The sequence below is a fragment of the Pristiophorus japonicus genome, chromosome 21 (genome assembly GCF_044704955.1).
Source record: "Pristiophorus japonicus isolate sPriJap1 chromosome 21, sPriJap1.hap1, whole genome shotgun sequence".
Lineage (NCBI taxonomy): Eukaryota > Metazoa > Chordata > Chondrichthyes > Pristiophoridae > Pristiophorus > Pristiophorus japonicus.
The window spans coordinates 80,516,058-80,542,837 of record NC_091997.1 but is presented as its reverse complement, the minus strand read 5'-3'; the positions used below and the strand labels follow the sequence as shown (position 1 = coordinate 80,542,837).

The following is a 26,780-nucleotide window of genomic DNA, read 5'->3' as shown; positions in this document are numbered from 1 at the left end:
CACCTGAGAACTCACTTTTAGTGTGGAAACAAGTCATCCTGGACTCCGAGGGACTGCCTAAGAGATAGATAGATTGATATATAGATATTGATAGAGACAGAGCTGGATAGATATACCGATAGATATAAAGATAGAGATGATTAGAAATATATAGAGATAGATCGATATAGAAATAGATAGAATCGACAGATATAGAGACCGATAAATATAACCACTACCTTCTCGAGGGCAATTCGGGATGGGCAATAGGGATTCCCACATCCCAAGAACGGATACAAAAACTCGCACATTCGGCAGCTCTCCCGATTATAATTTGCATTGACTTATCCGCCGTGTGTCATGGACAGAGCAGGCAGTGCAGCAAATCACCAGGTTACCGAGTGCGTCTGTCTGTCTCCCTCCCTGGGGAAGGACAAGGGCAGCAATGTCACAGGGACACCGCGACCACCCTGACAGACCCTCCTGAGTCAACACCCTGGAGGTGGCCAGGGCCAGAGGCTGGGGTCGGGGAGTGGGGTTACAGGGGGCTGGAGGAGCAGTGTCGGGGGCCCCGAGCAGCAGTGTCGGGGGCCCCGCCCAGCCCAAGCCCACACAGTGTGAGTGGTGAAGTGCACCGCCCCTGGTCGCTCAGTCTCTCTGCAGCCTCCCGCAGCATGGCTGCGAGCCGCTTCTTGCTCTCCCTGCTGCTGAGCAGCATCTCGGTCAGATCTTCACCCCGACTCAAGCTGGATCTGACAGGTGAGCTGGTGGTCCCGGGCTCTGGGCTGGGGGGCTCTGGGCTGGGGGACTGGGGGTCCCGGGCTCTGGGCGGGGGGCTTTACCGGGACCGGTGCCGCTCCGGACTGTCACTGAGCAGCGAGCCCCGCTTCAATGGCAGACACAGGATTCCTGCAGCTTCTCCCCATATTATTGTTGCCATTTGTGCAACGATGGGGCGCCGAGCCTGGGCTCCGGGTTACCCTTCAATCCATTATTCCATATCTCTAATTATTTCTTATATCTATCTGTCTCGATATCTGTCGATGCTGTCTATCTCTATATCGATCTATCTCTATATCTATATATCAATATATCTGTATCTCTATCAATCTATCTATCCATCTATCTCTCTATATCTCTAAATCTGTTTATCTATCTATCTATCTATGTGTATATATGTGTGTGTATAATATATATATATGTATGTGTGTGCCTATAATATATATATCGATATATCAATCTATATTCTATCAATCTATTGATAGATCTAAGTCTCAATATTTATCCATCTTTCTCTTGTTATATGTCTATATTTCTATCGATCTCTATCTATCTATTTCTCTATCAACCTATATCTCTCTATCTCTCTATCGATCATCTCTCTCTCTCTCTCTATCATCGATAGTTATCATCCATCTTTTTCTCTATATATCCAGGTATATTGATCTATTGGTGTTTGAGGGATGAATCTTGGCCAGGACACTGGGAGAACTGCGCTATTCTGCTTGCAGTAACAATCAATGCCTTTTGCTTAAGTTGTTTTAAGTAAAACTATGCTTTGGACAAAGCACATTTACCATTGACGATCGCATTCAGTGTCCACAGAGGTGATCTGTTGTAATACCGACGGTACAGTTTGTACCTTTGCGTGTCGAAACAACAGTGTTAGCCATAGACATTTATGGTAAACTTATATCTTGAGCTTTTGTAACAGTTCCCAGATACTTGGTGCTTGTAGGTTGCAATCTCATTGCAACACAGCCATACTATTGGGTTATAAGGAGAGACTGAACAGGCTGGGGAGCTTTTCTCTACAAAAGAGAAGGCTGAGAGGTGACCTGATAAAGGTCTTTAAATTATGAAGGGGTTTGATGGGGTCGACGACAGATGTTTTTATTTGTGGGGAGTCCAAAACTAGTAATCAGGAAGACAAATGGAGTGTTGGCCTTTATTGCAAGGGGTACAGAGTATAAAAGCAGAGAAGTCCTGCTACAACTGTACAGGGTATTGGTGAGGCCACACCTGGAGTACTGCGTACTGTTTTGGTCTCCGTATTTAAGGAAGGATATACTTGCTTTGGAGGCAGTTCAGAGAAGGTTCACTCGGTTGATTTTGGAGATGAAGGGGTTGACTTATGAAGATAAGTTGAGTAGGTTGGGTCTGTACATATTGGAGTTCAGAAGAATGAGAGGTGATCTTATTGAAACTTATAAGATAATGAGGAGGCTTGACAAGGTGGATGCAGAGAGGATGTTTCCACTCATAGGGGAAACTAGAAGTAGGGGACATAGTCTCAGAATAAGGGGCCACCCATTTAAAACTGAGATGGGGAGGAATTTCTTCTCTGAGGGTTGTAAATCTATGGAATTCTCTGCCCCAGAGAGCTGTGGGGGCTGGGACATTGAATATATTTGAGGCGGAGATAGACAGATTTTTGAGCGATAAGGGAGTAAAGGGTTATGGGGAGTGGGCAGGGAATTGGAGCTGAGTCCGTGATCAGATCAGCCATGATCTCATTGAATGGTGGAGCATTGGCGGGGGAGGAGGGAGAGGGAGCTGCCATCTAACCCTTTCTTATTTCAATCCGACTTGCATTTATATTGTGTATTTTACACGGGAGCTGCCCTAAAAGGTTCACGCAATGAATTCCTTATTTACTAGAGGGGCCAAATGGCCTACTCCTGCTCCTATTTCTTATGTTCTTAAAAGTATCAAATTGTGCTACAATAATGATGCCTGTCTAATATAGGTAAGTGACACTTGGAACTGGCATGTGAGACAAGGGTAAGGTCAGTGATCTCATGCAATACTAAGGTAACTGTCACCGTACCTGTTGGGTAACTCATGGTGATGACCTGAGACTTCAGCTTATATTGCTTCATGATTCATAGAAACATAGAAACATGTTCGAGCCTGCAACACCATTCAATAAGATCTTGGCTGATCATTCACCTCAGTACCCCTTTCCTGCTTTCTCTCCATACCCCTTGATCCCCTTTGCAATAAGGGCCATATCTAACTCCCTCTTGAATATATGCAATTAGCTAGCATCACCAACTCTTTGCAGTAGAGAATTCCATAGGTTAACAACTCTCTGAGTGAAGAAGTTTCTCCTCATCTCAGTCCTAAATGGCTTACCCCTTATCCTTAGACTGTGTCCCCTGGTTCTGGACTTCCCCAACATCAGGAACATTCTTCCTGCATCTAACCTGTCCAGTCCCGTCAGAATTTTATATGTTTCTATGAGATCCCCTCTCATCTAAACTCCAGTGAATACAGGCCCAGTCGATCCAGTCTCTCCTCATATGTCAGTCCTGCCATCCCGAGAATCAGTCTGGTGAACCTTCACTGCACTCCCTCAATAGCAAGAACCTCCTTCCTCAGATTAGGAGACCAAAACTGAACACAATATTCCAGGTGAGGCTTCATCAAGACCCTGTACAACTGCAGTAAGACCTCCCTGCTCCTATACTCAAATCCCCTAGCTATGAAGGCCAACATGCCATTTGCAATCTTCACCGCCTGCTGTACCTGCATGCCAACTTTCAATGACTGATGTACCATGGCACCCAGGTCTCGTTGCACCTCCCTTTTTCCTAATCTGCCGCCATTCAGATAATATTCTGCCTTCGTGTTTTTGCCACCAAAGTGGATAACCTCACATTTATCCACATTATACTGCATCTGCCATGCATTTGCCCACTCACCCAATCTGTCCAAGTCATCCTGCAGCCTCTTAGCATGCTCCTCACAGCTCACACCGCCACCCAGCTTAGTGTCATCTGCAAACTTGGAGATATTACATTCAATTCCTTCATCTAAATCATTGATGTATATTGTAAACAGCTGGGGTCCAGCACTGAGCCCTGCGGCACCCCACTACCTGCCATTCTGAAAAGGATCCGTTTATCCCGACTCTCTGCTTCCTGTCTGCCAACCAGTTCTCTATCCAATTCAGTACATTACCCGCAATACCATGTGCTTTCATTTTGCACACCAATCTCTTGTGTGGGACCTTGTCGAAAGCCTTTTGAAAGTCCAAATACACCACATCCACTGGTTCTCCCTTGTCCACTCTACTAGTTACATCCTCAAAAAATTCCAGAAGATTTGTCAAGCATGATTTCCCTTTAATAAATCCATGCTGACTTAGACCAATCCTGTCACTGCTTGCCAAATGCGCTGCTATTTCATCTCTAATAATTGATTCCAACATTTTCCCCACCACTGATGTCAGGCTAACCGGTCTACAATTACCCGTTTTCTCTCTCCCTCCTTTTTTAAAAAGTGGTGTTACCCTCCAGTCCATAGGAACTGATCCAGAATCGATAGACTGTTGGAAAATGATCACCAATGCATCCACTATTTCTAAGGCCACTTCCTTAAGTACTCTGGGATGCAGACTATCAGGCCCTGGGGATTTATTGGCCTTCAATCCCATTACTTTCCCTAGCACAATTTTTCGCCTAATAAGGATTTCCTTCAGTTCCTCCTTCTCTCTAGACCCTCGGTCCCCTAGTATTTCCGGAAGGTTAATTGTGTCTTCCTTCGTGAAGACTGAACCAAAGTATTTTTTTAACTGGTCTGCCATTTCTTTGTTCCCCATTATAAATTCACCTGAATCTGACTGCAAGGGACCTACGTTTGTTTTCACTAATCTTTTTCTCTTCACATATCTATTGAAGCTTTTGCAGTCAGTTTTTATGTTCCCAGCAAGCTTCCTCGCATACTCTATTTTTCCCCTCCTAATTAAACCCTTTGTCCTCCTCTGCTGAATTCTAAATTTCTCCCAGTCCTCAGGTTTGCTGCTTTTTCTGCCAATTTATATGCCTCTTCCTTAGATTTAACATGTCCTTAATTTCCCTTGTTAGTCATGGTTGAGCCACCTTCCCCGTTTTATTTTTACTCCAGACAGGGATGTACAATTCATCTATCACTGGAGAAGGGCATGCAAGAGTATTGGTATCACCACTGGTATATCAATTAAATCAAGGTGACTCCCGAAGCTGCTCTATTCACCTCAATCGAACACAATCATGCAAGTCATAAGGAGGGAAATCAAATGGCATCAATTGGCATGGAAGCCATGGATGCAGTGGGCTTTTGTGCCTGACTATGATGAGGAGTATCGCTGATGAGACATAGCACCAGAAGGCCAGCACTGAGGGGTTATAACTATCAGGGAAGACAGAACAGGCTGGGGCTTTTTTCTCTAGAAAAGAGAAGGCTGAGGGGTGACCTGATAGAGGCCGTTAAAATGGTGAAGTGGTTTGAGAGGATAGACGTAGAGAAAATGTATACACTTGTGGGAAGTCCAAAAACTAGCGGCAGAAATATATGTTAGTTGATAAAAAATCTGATAGGGAATTCAGGAGAAACTTCTTTTCCCAGAGAGTGGTGAGAATGTGGAACTCGCTACCACAGGGAGCGGTTGAGGTGAATAGCACTGAGCCATTCACAGGAAGCTAGATAAACACATAAGGGAGAACGGAATAGAAGGATATGTTGAGGGGGTGAGAGGAAGTAGGGTGGGAGGAGGCTTTAGCATAGAGCAGATGGGCCGAATGGCCTGTTTCTGTGCTGTACATACTAAGTAGTTCTATGTACAAAAGATCAATGGACTGGATGCACGCACTGTAAACTCCAACAGAGCGGAGTGTTTTACAGGTTGCATATCAGCTTTTGTCAGGCGTGATACGATAAAACTTCCACCTCTCGACCCCTTTTTCCTCCTTCAAAACGTTCCTTAAAAGCGAAGGAAAAAAACTTGCAGATCCCATAATTAAGGATCGAAGTTCATGGGTCGAATGAGCTGCACAATAGAAGACAGTATTACAACAAAAAGCAAAATACTGCGGATGCTGTAAGTCTGAAATAAAAACACAAAATGCTGGAAATACTCAGCAGGACAGGCAACATCTGCAGTTAAAGTAAGAGGTGGCTGAACTTTCCTTTGAATTCTGATGAAAGGTCAGCGCCCTGAAACGTGATCCCTATGTCCCGCGGATGTCACGTGCCTTGCTGAGTGTTTCCTGCACACATCCAGGAGCAAAATACCGTGGATGCTAGAATCTGAAATAAAGTCAGAAAAATGCTGGAAATCTCGGCGTTCCAGGTAGCATTGGTGGAGAGAAACAGAGTTAATGTTTCACATCTGTGACCCCTTCGTCAGACCCTTCTTTGGTTGTAATTTACCAAAATTCCCTGGATTCTGGCGAGCTCCAGCAGATTGGAAAACTGCAAATGTAATGCCCTTATTTAAAAAAGAAAGCAGACAAAAAGCAGGAAACTATAGACTGACATCTGTAGTTGGGAAAATGTTGGAGTCCATTATTAAAGAAGCAGTAGCAGGACATTTGGAAAAGCAAAATTCGGTCAGGCAGAGTCAGCATGAATTTATGAAGTGGACGTCATTTTTGACTAATTTGCTAGAATTCTTTGAGGATGTAATGAACAGGCTGGATAAAGGGGAACCAGTGGATCTGGTGTATTTGGACTTCCAAAAGGCATTTGACAAGGTGCCACATAAAAGGTTACTGCATAAGATAAAAGTTCATGGGGTTGGGGATAACATATTAGCATGGATAGAGGATTGAGTAACTAACAAAAAACAGAAATTTTGGGATAAATGGTTCATTCTCGGGTTGGCAATCAGTAACTAGTGGGGTGCCACAGGGATCAGTGGTGGGACCCCAATTATTTACAATCTATATTAACGACTTGGAAGAAGGGATCGAGTGTAACGTAGCCAAGTTTGCTGATGAGGCAAAGATGGGAGGAAAAGCAAAGTGTGAGGAAGACACAAAAAATCTGCAAAAGGACATAGACAGGCTAAATGTGTGGGCATAAATTTGGCAGATGGAGTATAATGTTGGAAAGTGTGAGGTCATGCACCTTGGCAGAAAAAAAATCAAAGAGCAAGTTATTATTTAAATGGAGAAAGATTGCAAAGTGCTGCAGTAGAACGGGACCTGGGGGTACTTGTGCATGAAACACAAAAGGATAGTATGCAGGTACAGCAAGTGATCAGGAAGGCCAATGGTATCTTGGCCTTTACTGCAGAGTGGATGGAGTATAAAAGCAGGGAAGTCTTGCTGCAGTTACATTGGGTATTGGTGAGGCTACACTTGGAATACTGCGTGCAGTTTTGGTTTCCATATTTACGAAAGGATATGTTTGCTTTGGAGGCAGTTCAGTGAAGGTTCACTAGGTTGATTCTGGAGATGAGGTTGTTGACTTATGAGGAAAAGTTGAGTAGGTTGGGCCTCTACTCATTGGAATTCAGAAGAATGAGAGGTGATCTTATCGAAACGTATAAGATTATGAGGGGGCTTGACAAGGTGGATGCAGAGAGGATGTTTCCACTGATGGGGGAGACTAGAACTAGAGGGCATGATCTTAGAATAAGGGGCCACCCATTTAAAACAGAGTTGAGGAGTTTCTTCTCAGAGGGTTGTAAATCTGTGGAATTCGCTGCCTCACAGAGCTGTGGAAGCTGGGATATTGAATAAATTTAAGACAGAAATAGACAGTATCTTAAACGATAAGGGAATAAGGGGTTATGGGGAGTGGGCAGGGAAGTAGACCTGAGTCCATGATCGGATCAGCCATGATTGTCTTAAATGGCAGGCTCGAGGGGCCGTATGGCCTACTCCTGCTCCTATTTCTTATGTTCTTATAGACCCGAAACATTAACTCTGTTTCTCTTCACCGATGCTGCCTAAGCTGCTGAGTTTGCCCGCAGTTTCTGTCTTTATTTCTGTTAAGCAGTTTGCAGGTCATTCAACCCGTTAATTTCCTCTTTGTGATGGAAGCATCTGTCGTTTCTCGCTGTCACGCATCTCACACTACTGTACATAACTGTATCTTACCATGCTATACATGACTGTAACTAGATATGACCTGTAACCGCAAGCATACCTTACCACCAGGGGTGCACTTGCAGGAGACGCTGCATACCTGTTCCACACAGGTATATAAAGGCAGGTCTCAGGCAAGTGTGGCACTCGAGAGCTGTGAAATAAAGGTGCAGGTCCTGAGTGACCTTGACTTCAGCAAATGCCTCGTGTAAGTCTGTACTGCAGGGTCAGGATTTTACACTCGCCCTCCGTGTCGCTCACTCCCAGCCTGTGGTTTCCTGCTCAGATTTCCGACCCGTGCTCTTGGCATGCACCGCATTTTTGGAAGGATGCTAAGACCTTAGTGAGGGCGCAGAAAAGATTGACGAGAATGATTCCGGGAATGAGGGACTTCAGTTACCTGGATAGACTGGAGAAGCTTGCATTGGAGGCTGTTCAGAGAAGGTTCACTAGGTTGATTCTGGAGATGAGGGGGTTGACATGAAGATAGGTTGAGTAGGTTGGGCCTATAAACATTGGAGTTCAGAAGAATGAGAGGTGATCTTATTGAAACTTATAAGGTAATGAGGGGACTAGACAAGGTGGATGCAGAAAGGATATTTCCAATCATAGCGGGAACTAAAACGAGGGGACGTAGTCTCAGAATAAAGGGCCGCCCATTTAAAGCTGAGATGAGGAAGAATTTTTTCTCTCAGAGGGTTGTAAATCTATGGAATTCTCTGCCCCAAAGAGCTGTGGAGGCTGGGTCATTGAATATATTTAAGGCGGAGATAGACAGATTTTTGAGCGTTAAGGGAATAATTGGTTATGGGGAGCGGGCAGGAAGTGGAGCTGAGTCCTAAATGGTGGCCTATTCCTGCTCCTATTCCTTATGTTCTTATGCAAGCTGGGGTTGTCCTTGGAGCAGAGAAGGTTGAGAGGAGATTTGACCGAGGTGTTCAAAATCATGAGGGGTCTGGACAGAGTAGATAGAGAAGAACCGTTCCCATTGGCGGAAGGGTTGAGAACCAGAGGACACATATTTAAGATGATTGGCAAAAAAAACAAAGGCGGAGTAAGAAAAAGCTTTTTGCGCAGCGAGTGGTTAGGATCAGGAATGCACGGCCTGAAAGCGTGGAGGTGGCAGACTCAATTGTGGCTTTCAAAAGGGAGTTGGATAAGTATCTGAAGGAAAACAACTTGCAGGGCTACGGGGAAAGGCGGGGGAGTGGGACTGGCTGAGGTGCTCTTGCAGAGAGCTGGCACGGGCTCAACAGGCCGCATGGCCTCCTTCCGTGCTGTAATCATTCTATCATTCTATTCTATCAGTGCTGAAGTAGGAAAGCTCCCCGCAAAATGTTGTTTAATTATCGGCAAACCCACGCTACCCATTGAACCAAATTTAAAACCTAAAATGATGGCATAAATTATTTATAGCTCGTAAATTATTTATGGATCGAATGAGCTGCATAATAGAAGACAGTATTACAACAAAAAGCAAAATACTGCGGATGCTGTAAGTCTGGAATATAAACACAAAATGCTGGAAATACAAAGCAGGACAGGCAACATCTGCGGTTAAAGTAACAGGTGGCTGAACTTCTCTTTGATTTCTGATGAATGGTCAGCTCCCTGATCCCTATGGCCCGCGGATGTCACGTGCCTTGCTGAGTGTTTCCTGCACACATCCAGGAGCAAAATACCGCGGATGCTGGAATCTGAAATAAAGACAGAAAAATGCTGGAAATCTCAGCGTGCCAGGCAGCATTGGCGGAGAGAAACAGTTAATGTTTTGCGTGTGTAACCCCTTCGTCAGACCCTTCTTTGGTTGTAATTTAGCAAAATTCCCTGGATTCTGGGGAGGTCCCAGCAGATTGAAAAACTGCAAATGTAACGCCCCTATTTAAAAAAGGAGGCAGACAAAAAGCAGGAAACTATAGACCAGTTAGCCTAACATTTGTGGTTGGGAAAATGTTGGAGTCCATTATTAAAAAAGCAGTAGCAGGACATTTGGAAAAACAAAATTCGGTCAGGCAGAGTCAGCATGGATTTATGAAGGAGAAGTCATTGACAAATTTGCTGGAATTCTTTGCGGATGTAACGAACAGGGTGGATAAAGGGGAACCAGTGGATGTGGTGTATTTGGACTTCCAACAGACATTTGACAAGCTGCCACATAAAAGGTTACTGCACAAGATAAAAGTTCATGGGGTTGGGGGTAACATATTAGCATGGATAGGAATGGGTAATTAACAAAAAACAGAGAGTCGGGATAAATGGTTCATTCTTGGGTTGGCAATCAATAACTAGTGGGGTGGCGCAGGGATCAGTGCTGGGATCCCAATTATTTACAATCTATAGTAACGACTTGGAAGAAGGGATCGAGTGTAACGTAGCCAAGTTTGCTGATGAGGCAAAGATGAGAGGAAAAGCAATGTGTGAGGAGGACACAAAAAATCTGCAAAAGGACATAGACAGGCTAAGTGAGTGGGCAAAAATTTGGCAGATGGAGTATGATGTTGGAAAGTGTGAGGTCATGCACCTTGGCAGAAAGAAATCAAAGAACAAGTTATTATTTAAATGGAGAAAGTTTGCAAAGTGCTACAGTACAGCGGGACCTGGGGGTACTTGTGCATGAAACACAAAAGGATAGTATGCAGGTACAGCAAGTGATTAGGAGGGCAAATGGAATCTTGGCCTTTATTGCAAAGGGGATGGAGTATAAAAGCAGGGAAGTCTTGCTACAGCCACACTTGGAATACTGCGTGCAGTTTTGGTGTCCATATTTACGAAAGGATATACTTGCTTTGGAGGCAGTTCCGAACAGGTTCACTAGGCTGATTCCGGAGATGAGAGGGTTGACTTATGAGGAAAGGTTGAGTAGGTTGGGTGTATATACATTGGAATTCAGAAGAATGAGAGGTGATCTTATTGAAACATATGATAATGAGGGGACTAGACAAGGTGGATGCAGAGAGAATATTTCCATACATAGCGGAAACTAAAACTAGAGGACATAGTCTCAGAATAAGGGGCCGCCCATTTAACACTGAGATGAGGAGGAATTTCTTCTCTCAGAGGGTTGTGGATCTGTGGAATTCTCTGCCCCAGAGAGCTGTGGAGGCTGGGTCATTGAATATATTTAAGGCGAAGATAGACAGATTTTTGAGCGATAAGGGAGTCAAGGGTTATGGGGAGTGGGCAGGGATGTGGAGTCCTAAATGGTGGCGTACTCCTGCACCTATTCCTTATGTTCTTATGCAAGCTGAGGTTGTTCTTGGAGCAGAGAAGGTTGAGAGGAGATTTGGTTGAGGTGCTCAAAATCAGGAGGGGTCGGAACAGAGTAGATAGAGAGGAACTGTTCCCATTGGCGGAAGGGTTGAGAACCAGAGGACACAGATTTAAGGTGATTGGCAAAAAAAAACAAAGGCGACGAAAGAAAAACGCAGCGAGAGGTTAGGATCTGGAATGCACGGCCTGAAAGGGTGGTGGAGGCAGACTCAATCACAGCTTTCAAAAGGGAGTTGGATAAGCACCCGAAGGAAAAAAATACCGCAGGGCTACGGGGAAAGGGCGGGGGAGTGGGACTGGCCGAGGTGCTCATGCAGAGAGCCGGCACGGGCTCGACGGGCCGAATGGCCTCCTCCCGTGCTATAATCACTCTATGATTCTACTCTATCAGTGCTGAAGTAGGAAAGCTCCCTCCAAAATGTTGTTTAATTATCGGAAAACCCACGTTCCCCATTGAACCAAATCTAAAATCTTAAATGATGTCATAAGTTATTTATAGTGCCATTGATTAACGGCAGTGCAAAATTCAATACAATCCTGGCCTATTCTGGGAACAATTGCAGATATAAATGGTTGTAAAAATTCTAAATTGCTTTCTACGCAGTCACCTGGCTCAGTCGAAGTTTATCAGTTTGATGTTATTTCACCAGAGAAATGTCCTGTGTGTCCTGGTAACCGAATCAGTATGTGATGCAGAGGCAGTGCAATACAGCAGCAGTCACTGGGCTGTCCCGTCTTTCAGATTCCAGAAAAATCTATTCATCCAGTTCTGCTCTATTTTTATTCAAAAACCCTTGAATGTCTGGTCTCTAAAGTAATATGTCTACATATTGAAATAATGCTTAACCCACAGCAATCGGAAAAACTCACCTCGGACCCGTGAATTATTTTGTCAGATTATATTTTCGTTGGTTTCAGGTTAACTTTCAGTGAAAGGATATCAAGACCTTGGAGAGGGTGCAGAGGACATTTCCCAGAATGATACCAGAGATGACGGACTTTAGTTATGTGGAGAGACCAGAGAAGCTGGGATTGTTCTTCTTCAGAGTAGAGAAGGTTAGAGGAAGATTTAATTGAGGCCTTCAAAATTATGAGGGGTTTTGATCGAATAACTAAAGAGAAAATGTTTCCAAAGGCAGGAGGGTCGGTAACCAGAGGACACAGGTTGAAAATACTTGGTAAAAGAACCTGAGGGGCGATGTAACACAAGTATGAGGAGAATTTGTTTCATGCAGCGAGTTGTTATGATCTGGAATGCACTGCCTGAAAGGGCAATGGAAGCAGATTCAATAGGAACATTGAAAGGAAATTGGATAAATACTTGAAAAGCAAATATTTGCAGGGCTCTGGGGAAAGATCAGGGAGGAGTGGGACTAATTGGATCGCTGTTTCGAAGAGCCGGCACAGGCATGATGGGCTGAGTAGAGCGCTTGCTTTGGGGCGGCAAGCGAGCCCCAGGTGGGCAGAGGAAACGTTTCAAGGACAAAATGCAACATCCCCACTGACACCTGGGAGTCCCTGGCCAAAGACCGTCCTAAGTGGTAGAAAAGCATCCGGGAGGGTGCTGAGCACCTCGAGTCTCGTCGCAGGGAGCATGCAGAAACTAAGCGCAGGCAGCGGAAGACACGTGCGGCAAACCAGTCCCACCCACCCTTTCCTCCAATCACTGTCTGTCCCACCTGTGACAGAGACTGTAATTCCTGTATTAGACTGTTCCGTCACCTGAGAACTCACTTTTAGAGTGGAAGCAAGTCTTCCTCGATTTCGAGGGACTGCCTATGATGATGATGATGGGCCGAATAGTCTTCTGCGCTGTATAGTTCTATATTTATTGTCAGGTAGATCAGAGGTTCTCAACCTTTTTGCTCCTGAGGCCCGTCTGCCGTGTTATAAATATTCCACAAACCACCTGTAGCACAAGTATTTTCTTGTATCAAAATTAATATTTAGCTTCACCTACTGTCCAAGGAGAATACCCACTTGGCCAGGGGGACAGAGTTTCAATCCTGCAGCCATATTCGAACGCTATTCAAAATTGACTTCCCAGTCTTAAATTGTTTGTAGATTAGGAACAACAACAATTTGTATTTATATAGCGCCTTTAACGCAGTAAAACGTCACAAGGCGCTGCACAGAGTATTATAAGACACTGAGCCACATAAGAAGAAATTAGGGCAGGTGACCAAAAGCTTGGCCAAAGAGGTAGGTTTTAAGGAGCATCCTAAAGGAGGAAAGAGAGGTGGAGAGGTTTAGGCAGGGAGTTCCAGAGCTTGGGGCCCAGGCAACAGAAGGCACAGCCACCGATGGTTGAGTGATTATAATCAGGGATGTTCAGGAGGGCAGAATTAGAGGAGCGCAGACATCTCGGAGAGCGGGGGGGGGGGGGGAGGGGCGGTTGTGAGGCTGGAGGAGATTACCCAGAGATAGGGAGGGGCGAGGCCATGAAGGGATTTGTAAACAAGGATGAGAATTTTGAAATGAAGGCGTTGCTTAATCAGGAGCCAATGTAGTTTCAGCGAGCACAGGGGTGATGGATGAGCGGGACTTGGTGCGAGTGGAATATATTGCATTTTCAGAGTTTATTCGAGTGACCTCTGTAAAATGGAAATGATAATACCCCTAACAAGAGACAAATGTTACAGCAAGCAGGATAGATACGCCTGAGGAAGTGTGCCCAACTTGTTACAATTTAGCTAGTTTTATGTAATGATGGGGGCATTACTTAAGTATTACATACCCTCCCTAAACTCTTGTGGGAGTTTAGAACTGTCACAGCCGGGGTCACTGGAATGTTGCAGATTATGGTAACGCTTTGTGTATTTTCTTTCAGTCCCTGCAGAGAAAGTGTTGCCAATCATATCTCTTCTCCCAGTTCACGGAGACCTGATATCCCCCCGCTCCCCTCCCCAGGTCACGGAGACCTGATATCCCCCCGCTCCCCTCCCCAGGTCACGGAGACCTGATATCCCCCCACTCCCCTCCCCAGGTCACGGAGGCCTGATATCCCCCCACTCCCCTCCCCAGGTCACGGAGGCCTGATATCCCCCCACTCCCCTCCCCAGGTCACGGAGGCCTGATATCCCCCCACTCCCCTCCCCAGGTCACGGAGGCCTGATATCCCCCCACTCCTCTCCCCAGGTCACGGAGGCCTGATATCCCCCCACTCCCCTCCCCAGGTCACGGAGGCCTGATATCCCTCCACTCCCTCCCCAGGTCACGGAGACCTGATATCCCTCCACTCCCTCCCCAGGTCACGGAGGCCTGATATCCCTCCACTCCCCTCCCCAGGTCACGGAGACCTGATATCCCCCCACTCCCCTCCCCAGGTCACGGAGGCCTGATATCCCCCCACTCCCCTTCCCAGGTCACGGAGGCCTGATATCCCCCCACTCCCCTCCCCAGGTCACGGAGGCCTGATATCCCTCCACTCCCTCCCCAGGTCACGGAGGCCTGATATCCCCCTACTCCCTCCCCAGGTCACGGAGGCCTGATATCCCCCCACTCCCCTCCCCAGGTCACGGAGGCCTGATATCCCCCCACTCCCCTCCCCAGGTCACGGAGGCCTGATATCCCCCCACTCCCTCCCCAGGTCACGGAGGCCTGATATCCCCCCACTCCCCTCCCCAGGTCACGGAGGCCTGATATCCCCCCACTCCCCTCCCCAGGTCACGGAGGCCTGATATCCCTCCACTCCCTCCCCAGGTCACGGAGGCCTGATATCCCCCTACTCCCTCCCCAGGTCACGGAGGCCTGATATCCCCCCACTCCCCTCCCCAGGTCACGGAGGCCTGATATCCCCCCACTCCCCTCCCCAGGTCACGGAGGCCTGATATCCCCCCACTCCCTCCCCAGGTCACGGAGGCCTGATATCCCCCCACTCCCCTCCCCAGGTCACGGAGGTCTGATATCCCCCCACTCCCTCCCCAGGTCACGGAGGCAATCCTCGTTACTGCTGCTGCCCCAAACTCCCGTCCGATACTGTGCTGCTTTGCTCCGGATTACTAGAGTACTGCAGTTCTGGTCACCACATTACAGGAAAGATGTGATTGCACTAGCGAGGGTACAGAGGAGATTTACGAGGACGTTGCCTGGACTGGAGAATTTTGGCTATGAGTAAAGATTGGATAGACGGGTTTGTTTTCTTTGGAACAGAGGAGACTGAGGGAGATCTTACTGAAGTGCATAAAATTATGAGGGGCCTAGATAGAGTGGATAGGAAGGACCTGTTTCCCTTCGAGGAGGGGTCAACAACCAGGGGCATAGATTTACATTAATTAGCAGCAGGTTTAGAGGAGATTAAAGGGGAATTCTTTTCACCCAGAGGGTGGTGGGGGTCTGGAACTCACGGCCTGAAAGGGTGGTAGAGGCAGAAACCCTCACCACATTTAAAAAGTACTTGGATGTGTACTTGAAGTGCTGTAACCTGCAGGGCTACGGACCGAAAGCTGGAAAGTGGGATTAGGCTGGGTAGCTCTTTGTCGGCCGGCGTGGACACGATGGGGCAAATTACCTCCTTCCATTCTGTAAATATCGATGATTCTATGACTATGCCAAGGCTTGAGGATGGGAATTCCTGAGCCGTGCCCGTAGGATTTTCTGATCTGTCATTGCATGAGAAAAAACCCTTGTGTTGTGATCCTACCGGCAGTGTGTGGGAGCGTCTGTCCGCTGAGCCAAGCAACAGTTCCGTCAGATAGTTGGCCGTGCCAATGAAAGGCCAACTGTGAAAAAAGAAAAGACTTGCATTTATATAGCGCCTTTCACAACCACCAGACGTCTGAAAGCGCTTTACTGCCAATGAAGTACTTTTAGAGTGGAGCCGCTTTGTAATGTGGGAAATGCAGCAGTCAATTTGCACACAGCGAGCTCCCACAAACAGCAATGTAATTATGACCAGATAATCTGCTTTTGTTATGTTGATTGAGGGATAAATCCCCTACTCTTCTTTGAAATAATGCCAAGAGAGCAGACAGGGCCCCGGTTTAACATCTCACCTGAAAGACACCACTGACAGTGCAGCACTCCCTCAGCACTGCTCTGGGAGTGTCAGCTTAGATTTATGTGCTCAAGTCCCTGGAGTGGAAACTTCTCATGGACCCCTAGGGGGGCACGGACCCCCAATTGAGAAATCCTGAGGGAGAGGCAGGTATAACGGTTCACATTAAAAGCAAGTGAAGCAGAAGAAACTGCCATTGAATTAGTGTTAGACTGTGTGTTATGTGTGTACAATTCCTGCCCTCGATAATTTTGCCGAACACAGAGTGCGAGTTGAAAATTGGATTTTTGTCGCAATGGGAGGAGCTTCACCTCCAAGGCTCAAGAATGAATAAACTGCAGAGTTGAAATAGTTTCATGTTACCTGAGGTCCGTAAGCTCAGCACATGCCAGGGAGTGATCCGATCACCTTGAATTGGCTACTGACGTACTGGATAGATTGGCTGAGCTCTCCAGCCAGCCACAGTCTATGTTTAAGCATAAGCGAATATGCGTGGCCTGTTTTAGTTGTACGAGCACATAGAAGTCAAGTTGAGGACAGTTCAGTCAACGCTGCAATTGTGTGCGATTCTCCCAACACACCATTGCTGTGCACCTCCCTGCCTTGTGGAAGTGTCTCAGTCGGGGCTTCCATTGGAGAGTGAGCTGAGCTACATTAGTGAGCTGGCACCAGGCTCACAGGCTGCTCGCCCATCACCTGCTATCCCAGTGGGGAAAATAGACAGACAGAGAACAAGCTCATCCTCCTGAGCTCACGTGTTGCGTTTGCGTGGTACCACGGCCAAGAGAAACTGGGCCATTTCAGTGACTCCAGGGCCTTGATTTCCGATCACCGCGAGCGTCATTTCTTTCACTTGTTCCTCTCCCTGTCTGTTGTCTTTATCGTTAATCAGTAAAGCCCTGCTCCTTTATATCTTTACAGCTGAAATTCAAGGTCGATTCACATTTAACCCAGGTGAAGAATACACGACCACTCTCCGTGACGGAAACGTAGTGTATGTCGGTGGAAAAGCGGTTCTTTATCGGATAAACTTTGAAGAATCTCCTACACCAGTAAAGGTATGGTAGAACCAACCTGCTCCTGGTGTTTTAATAGGATGCAGCAACTTTATAGAATTACGGATGGACCACCGACAATCTGTGTTGGCCCGTACATTTTCCAGCCCTGCTTTGTCACGTCGAGTGTGGCAACTACTTGTTCAGTTATCTGCTGACCTTGCTTGCACATATTAAGGCACATTTCCTGGATTATACAGCATGCCCCAGAGACTCGCTTTGCGTTGGGGGAAGGGAGCTAAAATGATGGATATTAACTTGACTCAGATTTATTTAGGAAATTCACAAATGAAGAATTAACAAAAATGGTTTGCCCTTCCAGTGACTCAGTGGGAGAATGCACTGAAGGGTCTGATACTGAGCCACACCAGTCAGTTTTATCCGTGGCCTATGTTGCCGTAGTTGACCTCGGTCAATATTGTATTTGTATAGTGCCTTTAATATGAAGAAATGCATTAGGAAAGACGTGACCCAAAGTAATTAACTTAGAAAGAATGATGTGAAATATGTTAACAAATTCTACAAATATGAAAGAAAAAGCAAAGCAAGACTTTGGATTTATATAGCGCCTTTCTTGACCAGTGTTTTACAGCCAATGAAGTACTTTTGAGTGTAGTCACTATTGTAATATAGGAAATGCTGCAGCCAAGTTGCGCACAGCAAGCTCCCACAAACAGCAATGTGATAATGACCAGATAATCTGTTATGCTGATTTGAGGGATAAATATTGGCCAGGATACTGGGGAGAACGCCCCTGCTCTTCTTTGAAATAGTGATCATGGGATCTTTTACATCCACTCAGTTTAACATCTCATTCGCGTTTAGCACTCCCTCAGCATTGCACTGGAGTGTCAGCCGAGATTTTTTTTTTATTATGCTCAAGTCCCTGGAGTAGGATTATGAACCCGCAGCCTTCTGGCTGAGAGGCGAGAGTGCTGCCCATGGAGCCACAGCTGACATATGTCGGGAGATAGGTGAGGGAAACAAGTGGAAAGATTTCAGGAAATTCCAGATGTACATGGTATAGAGATGAGACATGAGTCTGATCCCGACCGTTACTAAGCTCTGAGGAGCCTTGAAAGGAGGTGATTGAGAGGGAACCCCATTGAGAGACATCAGACACTAAGTGGAACAGAGAAGGTGAATCCTGAGCACTACTTCAAGTTAAAGCATGACTACAGGACAAGGGGTTCGGGCAAAAGACAAGTTCAGGATTGATGTTGGAAAGCAGTTCTTCACCAAAGAGTGATCCATAACTGGAATAAACATATGGGCGGGGTATGAAGGAGGCAAACATTCTGCAGCCATTCCAGAGGCAGTTGGATGCTCCGATGGGGAGACCCAATGGAGGGATGAGCTGGAAAGGTTGAATGGCCTCCCTCTTCCATACATTTTTTGAAGATCTCAGGGGTTGAAATTCGGTCCCGCTGTTTTAGAAGCGGTGCCACCGGCTGAGTGCTGACTTTACCGCCAGGTGGTAGTGGCCGCCTCAAACTGCCAAATTCAGTTTCCGCGGCCAAAGATGAGAGAGCGGCGCTAAAAGTGGCATTGCACACTCATTCTCGGGCACTAACAGAGTGGCATCTCAGGAGGCCGACCGAATTTCCCCATGGTAGGTGCGAGATGAAAATAAAATTCTGACAAGTCTCCCTCACCCACACTTCCCCACTGGTCCCATTAATACATAAATGCTAAAAAAATAAATAAATATAACCACTGACCTTGAGCCCTGGACTCTCCCGCCCTGGGATCCCCGATATCCCGCCACCTTCCCCAGGCTGTACGAACGCCGGCCGGTAAGGCCACCGTACTTGCCGAATATCGCAGCCGCGGCGGCGGCAAGGGGGCGTCGCACGTTTGACGACATCACCACTTGGGTGGCGGCCGAGCGTGCAGCGGTAGCTCTTAGCACCAACCCCCACCGCCCAGCGAAATGTGCATTGCGTCGAGGAACCCGTTCCCTGCCGACAGTAAGTCCTTAGCTGCCCGTGAGCTGCCCCTCTCCGGCGCTAACAGGTGGCGTTGCAAACGGAATTTCGACCCATCAGTGTCTCTGTAATTAGGAGGGGAGGGGAAACAGCCAAGATTTCTACTTTCTGTTCAGCGTTCAGCGATCCCTGCTGTGTGCTATTAAACGCAGTGAGCTTTACCAGCGCCCGCCTACCATTGGTGCCCAGAAGCAACCGTCGGGGAAAGTAGCAAACTGAACACTTCTCCTTTCGTGCTTCTGTTTTGGAATGAAACACTTTGTTTTGCCTTTAGGAAATGCCTGGCCTTAGTCACAGGGCTGGTGTCAGCATGGTGGGACCTTCAGGAGGGACTCAGTGATGAACAAATAGCACTCTTGGTTCTCAGTTTGATTCTTTTATATCTCACAGGAAAGCATCGGCATTTTTCTACATTAGAAAAAGGATCTAGGTAAAAATCAGGGAAATATTTAATCTCGTGGCCGGGACAGAAAGGGACTCTGAGAGTGCGCCTGTTGTTTTGAGTCAAGTCACCGGACGGTGCAACCACGTGATTGATTGTCACGGGAGAATCAGATGTGAGTGCTCTGTGTCTCCAGCTCCCGACTCCATTCGCCAAGCTCAGTACAGATCAGGAATCAATCCCGGGTCTTTGCTAGTCCGCATGGCTCCACTCCAACAGTAAGAGCTTGTATTTATGTTGCTTGTCCCTGATGACCAGGAAATGTCACGGGATGCTTAACACAAAGCTGCTACAAGCTTCATTGTGCATCGCTGGCTATTGTGTGTGGTTGCCATCAGCGCTTTGAAATATATTCCGTTCAGATTCACTTGGGCAGCATTTTGCTAACTGTGGTAAAATATCTCATCAGCCATCTGTCGTACTGCAGTAGAACTGTATATTGGGCGGGGCCTCGAGCAGGTGATCAATACGATCTGACCCATTTTACCAAGACCGATTTCTACCCCAGTAACGCTGTTTAAAAGGGTGGACTTACTAAACTTTATTGTGGACTTGGTAAAATATGACCTAAGGTTCGGTTCGGCCTCAACTGGAGCATTATGTACAATTCTGGTCATCGCACTTTAGGAAGGACATGACGACCTTAGAAAGGGTGCAGAAAATATAAGAATTAGGAGCATGCGTAGGCCATTCGGCCCGTTGAGCCTGCTCCGCCATTCAATAAGATCATGGCTGATCTTCTACCTCAACTCCACTTTCCTGCACTATCCCCATAATCCTTTGATTCCCTTAATATCCAAAAATCTATCGATCTCTGTCTTGAATATACTGTAAGATTTACAAGAATGATTCCAGGGCTGAGGGACTTCAGTTGCGTGGATACACTGGAGAAGCTGGGGTTGTTCTCCTTGGAGCAGAGGTTGAGAGGAGATTTGATCGAGGTGTTCAAAATCATGAGGGGTCTGGACAGAGTAGATAGAGAGAAACTGTTCCCATTGGTGGAGGGGTCGAGGACCAGAGGACACAGATTTAAGGTGAACCAAAGACAACACTTTTTTACACAGCGAGTGGTTAGGATCTGGAATGCACTGCCTGAAAAGGTGGTGGAGACAGACTCAATCGTGGCTTTCAAAAGGGAGTTGGATAAATACCTGAAGGAAGAAATGTGCAGAAATGGGCGGGGGAGTGGGACCGGCTGAGGTGCTCTTGCAGAGAGCCGGCACGGGCTCGATGGGCCGAATGGCCTCCTTCTGTGCTGTAACCATTCTATGATTCTCAGGAAATGGGTGATTAAATCCAAGCTGAAAATATTTGCCAACCCATTAGTATTGAATTGTGTTCTGCTCTGTTAACGAGGCTCAGGTAGCTCATATTATTACCCACCCCCTGCCCCCTTGCCCCCTTGCCCCCTCACCCCCTACCGCCCTCCCCCAAAACAGAACTACAAAGCTCATCACAACTTTTTGCCTTTGCAAACTAAAAAAGCACATCATGACAGAAGCAGAAAAGTTCTTTACTTCACATCATTTTAAAACAGCCAGGTTCAACTCTGAGGTTGTTGTCTCTAGGATAACATTCAAAATGTAAGATAGGGAATTCTTGACGGATAATGGGGCAATGCTTTGAGTTTGGAAATCAGTTGGGATAAAGTTATTTTGACGGCTGATATGGCCTGTTCGAAATGAAAATGCGTGCCGTTTGACAGACTGAATTGTAATTTCTAATCGTGATCAGGGTGCAAGCCAGCTTAACGATTCCCTCACCTTGTTTGCTAACGCTCCTGCAACGAGCTTTGGGACATTTTACCATGCTAAAGGCGCTATATAAATGCAAGGTTGTTGTATCTGGCCTCGATATGCCAGGTGTTTTTTCAACCGTAACAATGTGCATTTATAAAGTGCCTTTAATGTAAATCTCCTCTGCACCTTCTCCAGTGCAATCACATCGTTCCTGTAATGTGGTGACCAGAACTGCACGCAGTGCTCCAGCTGTGGTCTGCCTTCAAGAAGATTGGAGAGTCCTGTAGAGGTATGTGCAAAAGTCTGGGTCCGATCACAAGGAGATATTAATGTTACACCTCTGGGTTAAGCTATTTTTAGTTAGATATTGAGCAGTATGGGCAACACCTCTCAATGAAAGACACTCAGAGTACTTATTGCAGTGACCGGCACTGCTGTACCTGAGAGAATATCTAAAGCCGGCCCCGAGTTTGTAACGATGGGAATCCCGTATATTCTCCCGTACAGAATGTACCATAATCCAGGATTCATTGTTGAACTCGAGCTGCCTTACTCCAGATCTGGCATGGGATAAAAATCCAGGATAGACTTGATTTAATTAGTGAAACTGTAGCCCAATGGAGAATACAGAAAAGTGTTGGGGATACAAGAGCTGGGAAGTTATGCTTGAACTGTATAGAACACTAGTTAGGCCGCAGCTGGAGCACTGCGTGCAGTTCTGGTCACCACATTACAGGAACGATGTGATTGCACTAGAGAGGGTGCAGAGGAGATTTACAAAGATGTTGCCTGGACTGGAGAATTTTAGCTATGAGGAAAGATTGGATAGACTGGGTTTGTTCTTTTTGGAACAGAGGAGGCGGAGGTAATTGTAAGAGGAAAATTTGGCATTATGGGTACCAGCGGGACAAGGGTTAAAGTGCTGGTTCCTGCACCGACCCATAAGGAGGTAAAAGGCCTCTCTTCGGCCTTGTACCAAGGCTCCAGAAGTTATCAATTCAATAATATTCCGACAGGATACGATGTGAGAACCTAAACAGACATTGATAAGACCTTGTGAAGAGGCTCGAGGCGGACTCACAGGCACCAAGGAGAATCAACAAATTCTGACCGAATGAAGTCATTCTAGTCACGGCCTAAAGTGGCCACGAGGGTCTTGGCCTGTCAATCCAAAGTAGCACTAATAAGGTAGTCCAATTAGAGAAGTAGCACTGATAAGGTAGTTCAATTAGAAATCTAGGGAGGTCTTGTCCGGGAACAGAGGGGTTTTGAAATGTATAAAAGTTGTATGATTGTGCTGTTCGGAGAGCATCTCCACTCACATGCGGCTGTGATAAGGGGTGTTCCCAGATGTTCGTAATAAAGATCGTTGTACTTTGCCATCCGTCTCTGTCTGCTAACTTCGAGAATTGCTACGTGGGCTGGGGCGAGCGTCAACCCTCTATATCAGTGGGCCCGCTCGTGGGAAAAGAAGCCTTCCCTCTCCCCCATCAACAGCATATAAAATTATGAAGGGCCTGGATAGAGTGGATAGGACGGACCTATTTCCCTTAGCAGAGGGGTCAACAACCAGGGGGCATAGATTTAAAATAATTGGTCGGAGGTCTAGGGAGGATTTGAGGGGAAATTTCTTCACCCAGAGGGTGGTGGGGGTCTGGAACTCACTGCCTGAAAAGGTGTTAGAGGCAGAAACCTTCACCACATTTAAAAAGTACTTGGATGTGCACTTGAAGTGCCGTAACCTGCAGGGCTACGGACCTAGAGCTGGAAAGTGGGATTAGGCTGGATAGCTCTTTGTCGGCCGGCACGGACATAATGGGCTGAGTGGCCTCCTTCCGTGTTGTAAATTTCTATGATTCTGTGAACCTATAACAGTGGTAGAGATTGCCTGTCTCTAATCTCTTCATTTAATCTTGAATTACAAATACATCATGGTCAGAGCATTTGGTTAGTAAGTATATCTCTGTCACCATGACCAGAGCTGTCAAACATCAGTAAATTACATTACATGGTCAATCTGAGTAACAAAGTCCGTCAACCTATTTCAATATATGTGAGTAGAATTTCCATGACTTCGCCCATGGGCGAGGCACCATCGGAAACAAAATGGGCAGCAAGAAATATATCTTTAGATGCTCTGACAATGACTCCAATGGGCAATGTGTTGTACTTGAACTGTAGTGACCTAAGTCCTTTATTGATAACTCCAGAGTGAGGATCACACCTGCTGGCCTGCCTTTTATACTAGGCCAGGCACACCTGTACAGGTAACCTACGAGTCTCCCACTGCTGTGCCCTCTGGTGACACACCTCGTGATAGTACCAACAGTAGCCATGTAGGATACATGGCATACATCAAAATGGATTGTATTTATAAACCAAAATATGCGAGTGTCAATCCTAATACACATCCTCGATTATAATTGCTGTATCATTGGCGGCCGTGCCTTTAGCTGCCGAGGCCCTAAGCTCTGAACTCACTGCCTAAACCTCTCCGCCTCTCCATCTCGCTCTCTTCCTTTAAGACGCTCCTTAAAACTCTCTCTGACCAAGCTTTTGGTCACCTGTCCTAATATCTCCTTATTTGGCTTGATGTCACATTTTGTTTGCTAATGCTCCTGTGAAGTGTCTTGGGATATTCCGCAACTTTAAAGGTGCTATATAAATGCAGGTGGTTCTGCAATGGTTGCACTGCGGCTCGTCCGCCCTTCAGAGATCCATCTGCTGACAGCCCCTTGCTTGCTATCTCCTGCTCACTGAGCCCAACGACGAACACAGGGGAGATCGAGGGCCATTTTCGTCTCCTCACCAGACAGCCCAGGTACAAGTGTATCACAAACTCGGCTTACCAACAAAACCAGCCAGCCTTAAAAGCGAAGGAAGATCAGCCCCCACAATCAGCACGAAGTTCCAGGGAGCGATGAAATGCAGACACGGCTGTCTCTGAGTTCACTAAGTTGCCGATTGCATTGCATTGGAAGGTGCTGAGGGTAGACCCCTGCCCTTCATCCACCGCCCCCCCCCCCCCCTCCCCCTCAATGGTGGCAACATTGGAGAGAGTGACAGAGGGAAACATATCCAGACACTTTAGTGGTCAACAGATAAAAACTGCAGATTACTTGTTCCTCAACTAACTTCACTGTCGAAAGTTTGTGACCCTAGGCGGAGAAAAAGTTACGAAAATTAGGAGACAAAATACTTGCAAACAGAAATAAACATTCTCACAAATCACGATTGAAAAAGAAGAAAAGACAGAACTTGCATTTATATAGCACCTTTCATATCCGCGGAATGTCCTGCAGTGTTGTACAGATGTGGGCCAAACTGCAGTCCTGAAATGAGTGCCATTTATGGCCTTCCTATATGACAGTGTATGAGCACGGATGTGACTTTTAGAACAAACACCACAGTTAGGGACGGAATCCAATTTTTCAGTGTTGTCAGGGAGTCGCACAAGTTTGTTTGGAGAAGCTAGAGTCCGAAAGAAGGGAGAACGAGGTTCAGTAGCAGTAGCTAGGACCAGCTTTAATGCAACAGGGCAAAAGACCTGAGGACGTTGCTATTGTCGAGGCAGGGGTTAGGCGGCTGGGCTGGTAATGAAGTTTGTCAGATTGTATAATGCTGAAAGGAAATGCATTTAGAGTGGGCTGTAACAAAGGAGAAACCTTAACAGAAATGTTAAATTAGCCGGAGTGTGGGATGAATGGAATGAAGGAAAGTCCAATACTGTGTGGGAGTATGTGTCTGAGTCCTCACAAATCTTCCTTTCACTCACTCTAAATTAAATTCCAACTGCTTTCACCCCTCCCTAATCTCCTCCAGCCTCACAACCCCCTCCCCCCATTCGAGATCATTGAATAAATTTAAGACAGAGATAGACAGTTTCTTAACTGATAAGGGGTGATGGGGAACGGGCAGGCAAGTGGACCTGAGTCCATGATCAGATCAGCCATGATCGTATTAAATGGCGGAGCAGGCTCGAGGAGCTTTATGGCCTTCTCCTGCTCCTATTTCTTATATTTCTTATGTCTGCGCTCCTCTAATTCTGCCCTCTTCAACATTCTTGATTATAATTGCTCCACCATCGGTGGCCGTGCTTCTGTTGCCTGGGCCCCAAGCTCTGGAACTCTCTCCCTAAACCTCTCCGTCTCTCTACTTGTCTTTCCTCCTTCAAGACGTTCCTTAAAACCTACTTCTTTGACCAAGCTTTTGGTCACCTGCGCTAATTACTCCTTATGTGGCTCGGTGTCAATTTTTTTGTCTTATAACACTTCAGTGAAGCGCCTTGGGACGTTTCACTACATTAAAGGCGCTATATAAATACAAGTTGCTGTTGTTGTCTCTAAACATTGGCTAGTTTGCTTGTCCCAAGAGATTGTTTTCATTATTATTGCATCAAATTATTTTATCAAATTATGATACATTATTGTATCAAATGGGACGTCATTTTATAGAAAATGTGAGCAAGATCTGGGGACAATGCAGTTCAGGAAAGCTGTACAGAATTCTTTGGAGGGGGCGAAAGGTGGGGGGGGGGCGCGGGGGGTGTTATTCTTTCGACTTCGATGAGCTTTTGTATTCAAACATTTTAAAAGGAAGGAACAGGGGAGAGGATCGGAATAGGACAAATGCAGCAGCCTGGAACCGTTGGAGAATTAAAATGCTTGGCTTAATTATTGACACTGCAGCCTGACTGGGAACACAGAGTTCAGAAAGGCCTGAACTATCACCATGGCAACGCCACTTATGGCAAATAGGGACGTTCTGATTCTTAGCGGGATAATGAGCTAAATTGCAACCTGCTATCTATATTGGCTAACTTTTAATTAAATTTGTTTACACTCTACGATTTTAATGTTCTTTCTAAGTTACACATTGCACTCCAATCGTGGCCCTGTACTCATCTATCATTGTCCTTTTTCTCTTGTACCTGATGCCCTGATTTATAAAACCCAAAGTACTATTGGTGTCTTTCCATTGGTAAATCTCCCATTCCCTGGTCTGCTCCTTAAGTCTGTTATAGGATGTTACCAAAAAAATAGCTTATAAACACAGGGTGTACATGGAATCGTCTGATATATACCATCAGAGGTAGACTCTATAATTGCCTACTGAGTTAGGGATCTATCAGGTGCTGGGACATCTAGACGTTGTTTTCTTTGCGAATGGTTGACATTCCAACACTAGTTAGCAGTTTGAGAAACTTAACCCATGAATTCCAGGATATTTTAAAGGATAACGTAGTCAGTATGGTGGAACTAGTCAATGACATTGGTGCCTAAAAGGAAAGGAAAACTTGGATTTATATAGCGTCTTTCATGATCACCAGACACCCCAAAGTGCTTTACAGCCAATAAAATACTTCCGAAGTGTAGTCACTGTTGTAACGCAGCAACCAATTTGCGCACAGCAAGCTCCCACAAACAGCAGTGTGATAATGACTAATATCAAT

General features: G+C 46.2%; 1 protein-coding gene across 1 annotated transcript in view; it reads left to right on the top strand.

Annotated features, from left to right (window-relative positions):
* The first annotated feature begins 588 nt into the window (after positions 1-588).
* Positions 589-26,780, top strand: part of LOC139234133 (semaphorin-7A-like) — a 58,250-nt gene continuing 32,058 nt past the window's right edge. Inside the window, exons 1-2 of the mRNA XM_070865101.1 lie at positions 589-738; positions 17,026-17,162. Coding sequence (XP_070721202.1) covers positions 654-738; positions 17,026-17,162 — 222 coding nt within the window. The 5' untranslated portion in view covers positions 589-653. The remainder of the gene's footprint in view (positions 739-17,025; positions 17,163-26,780) is intronic.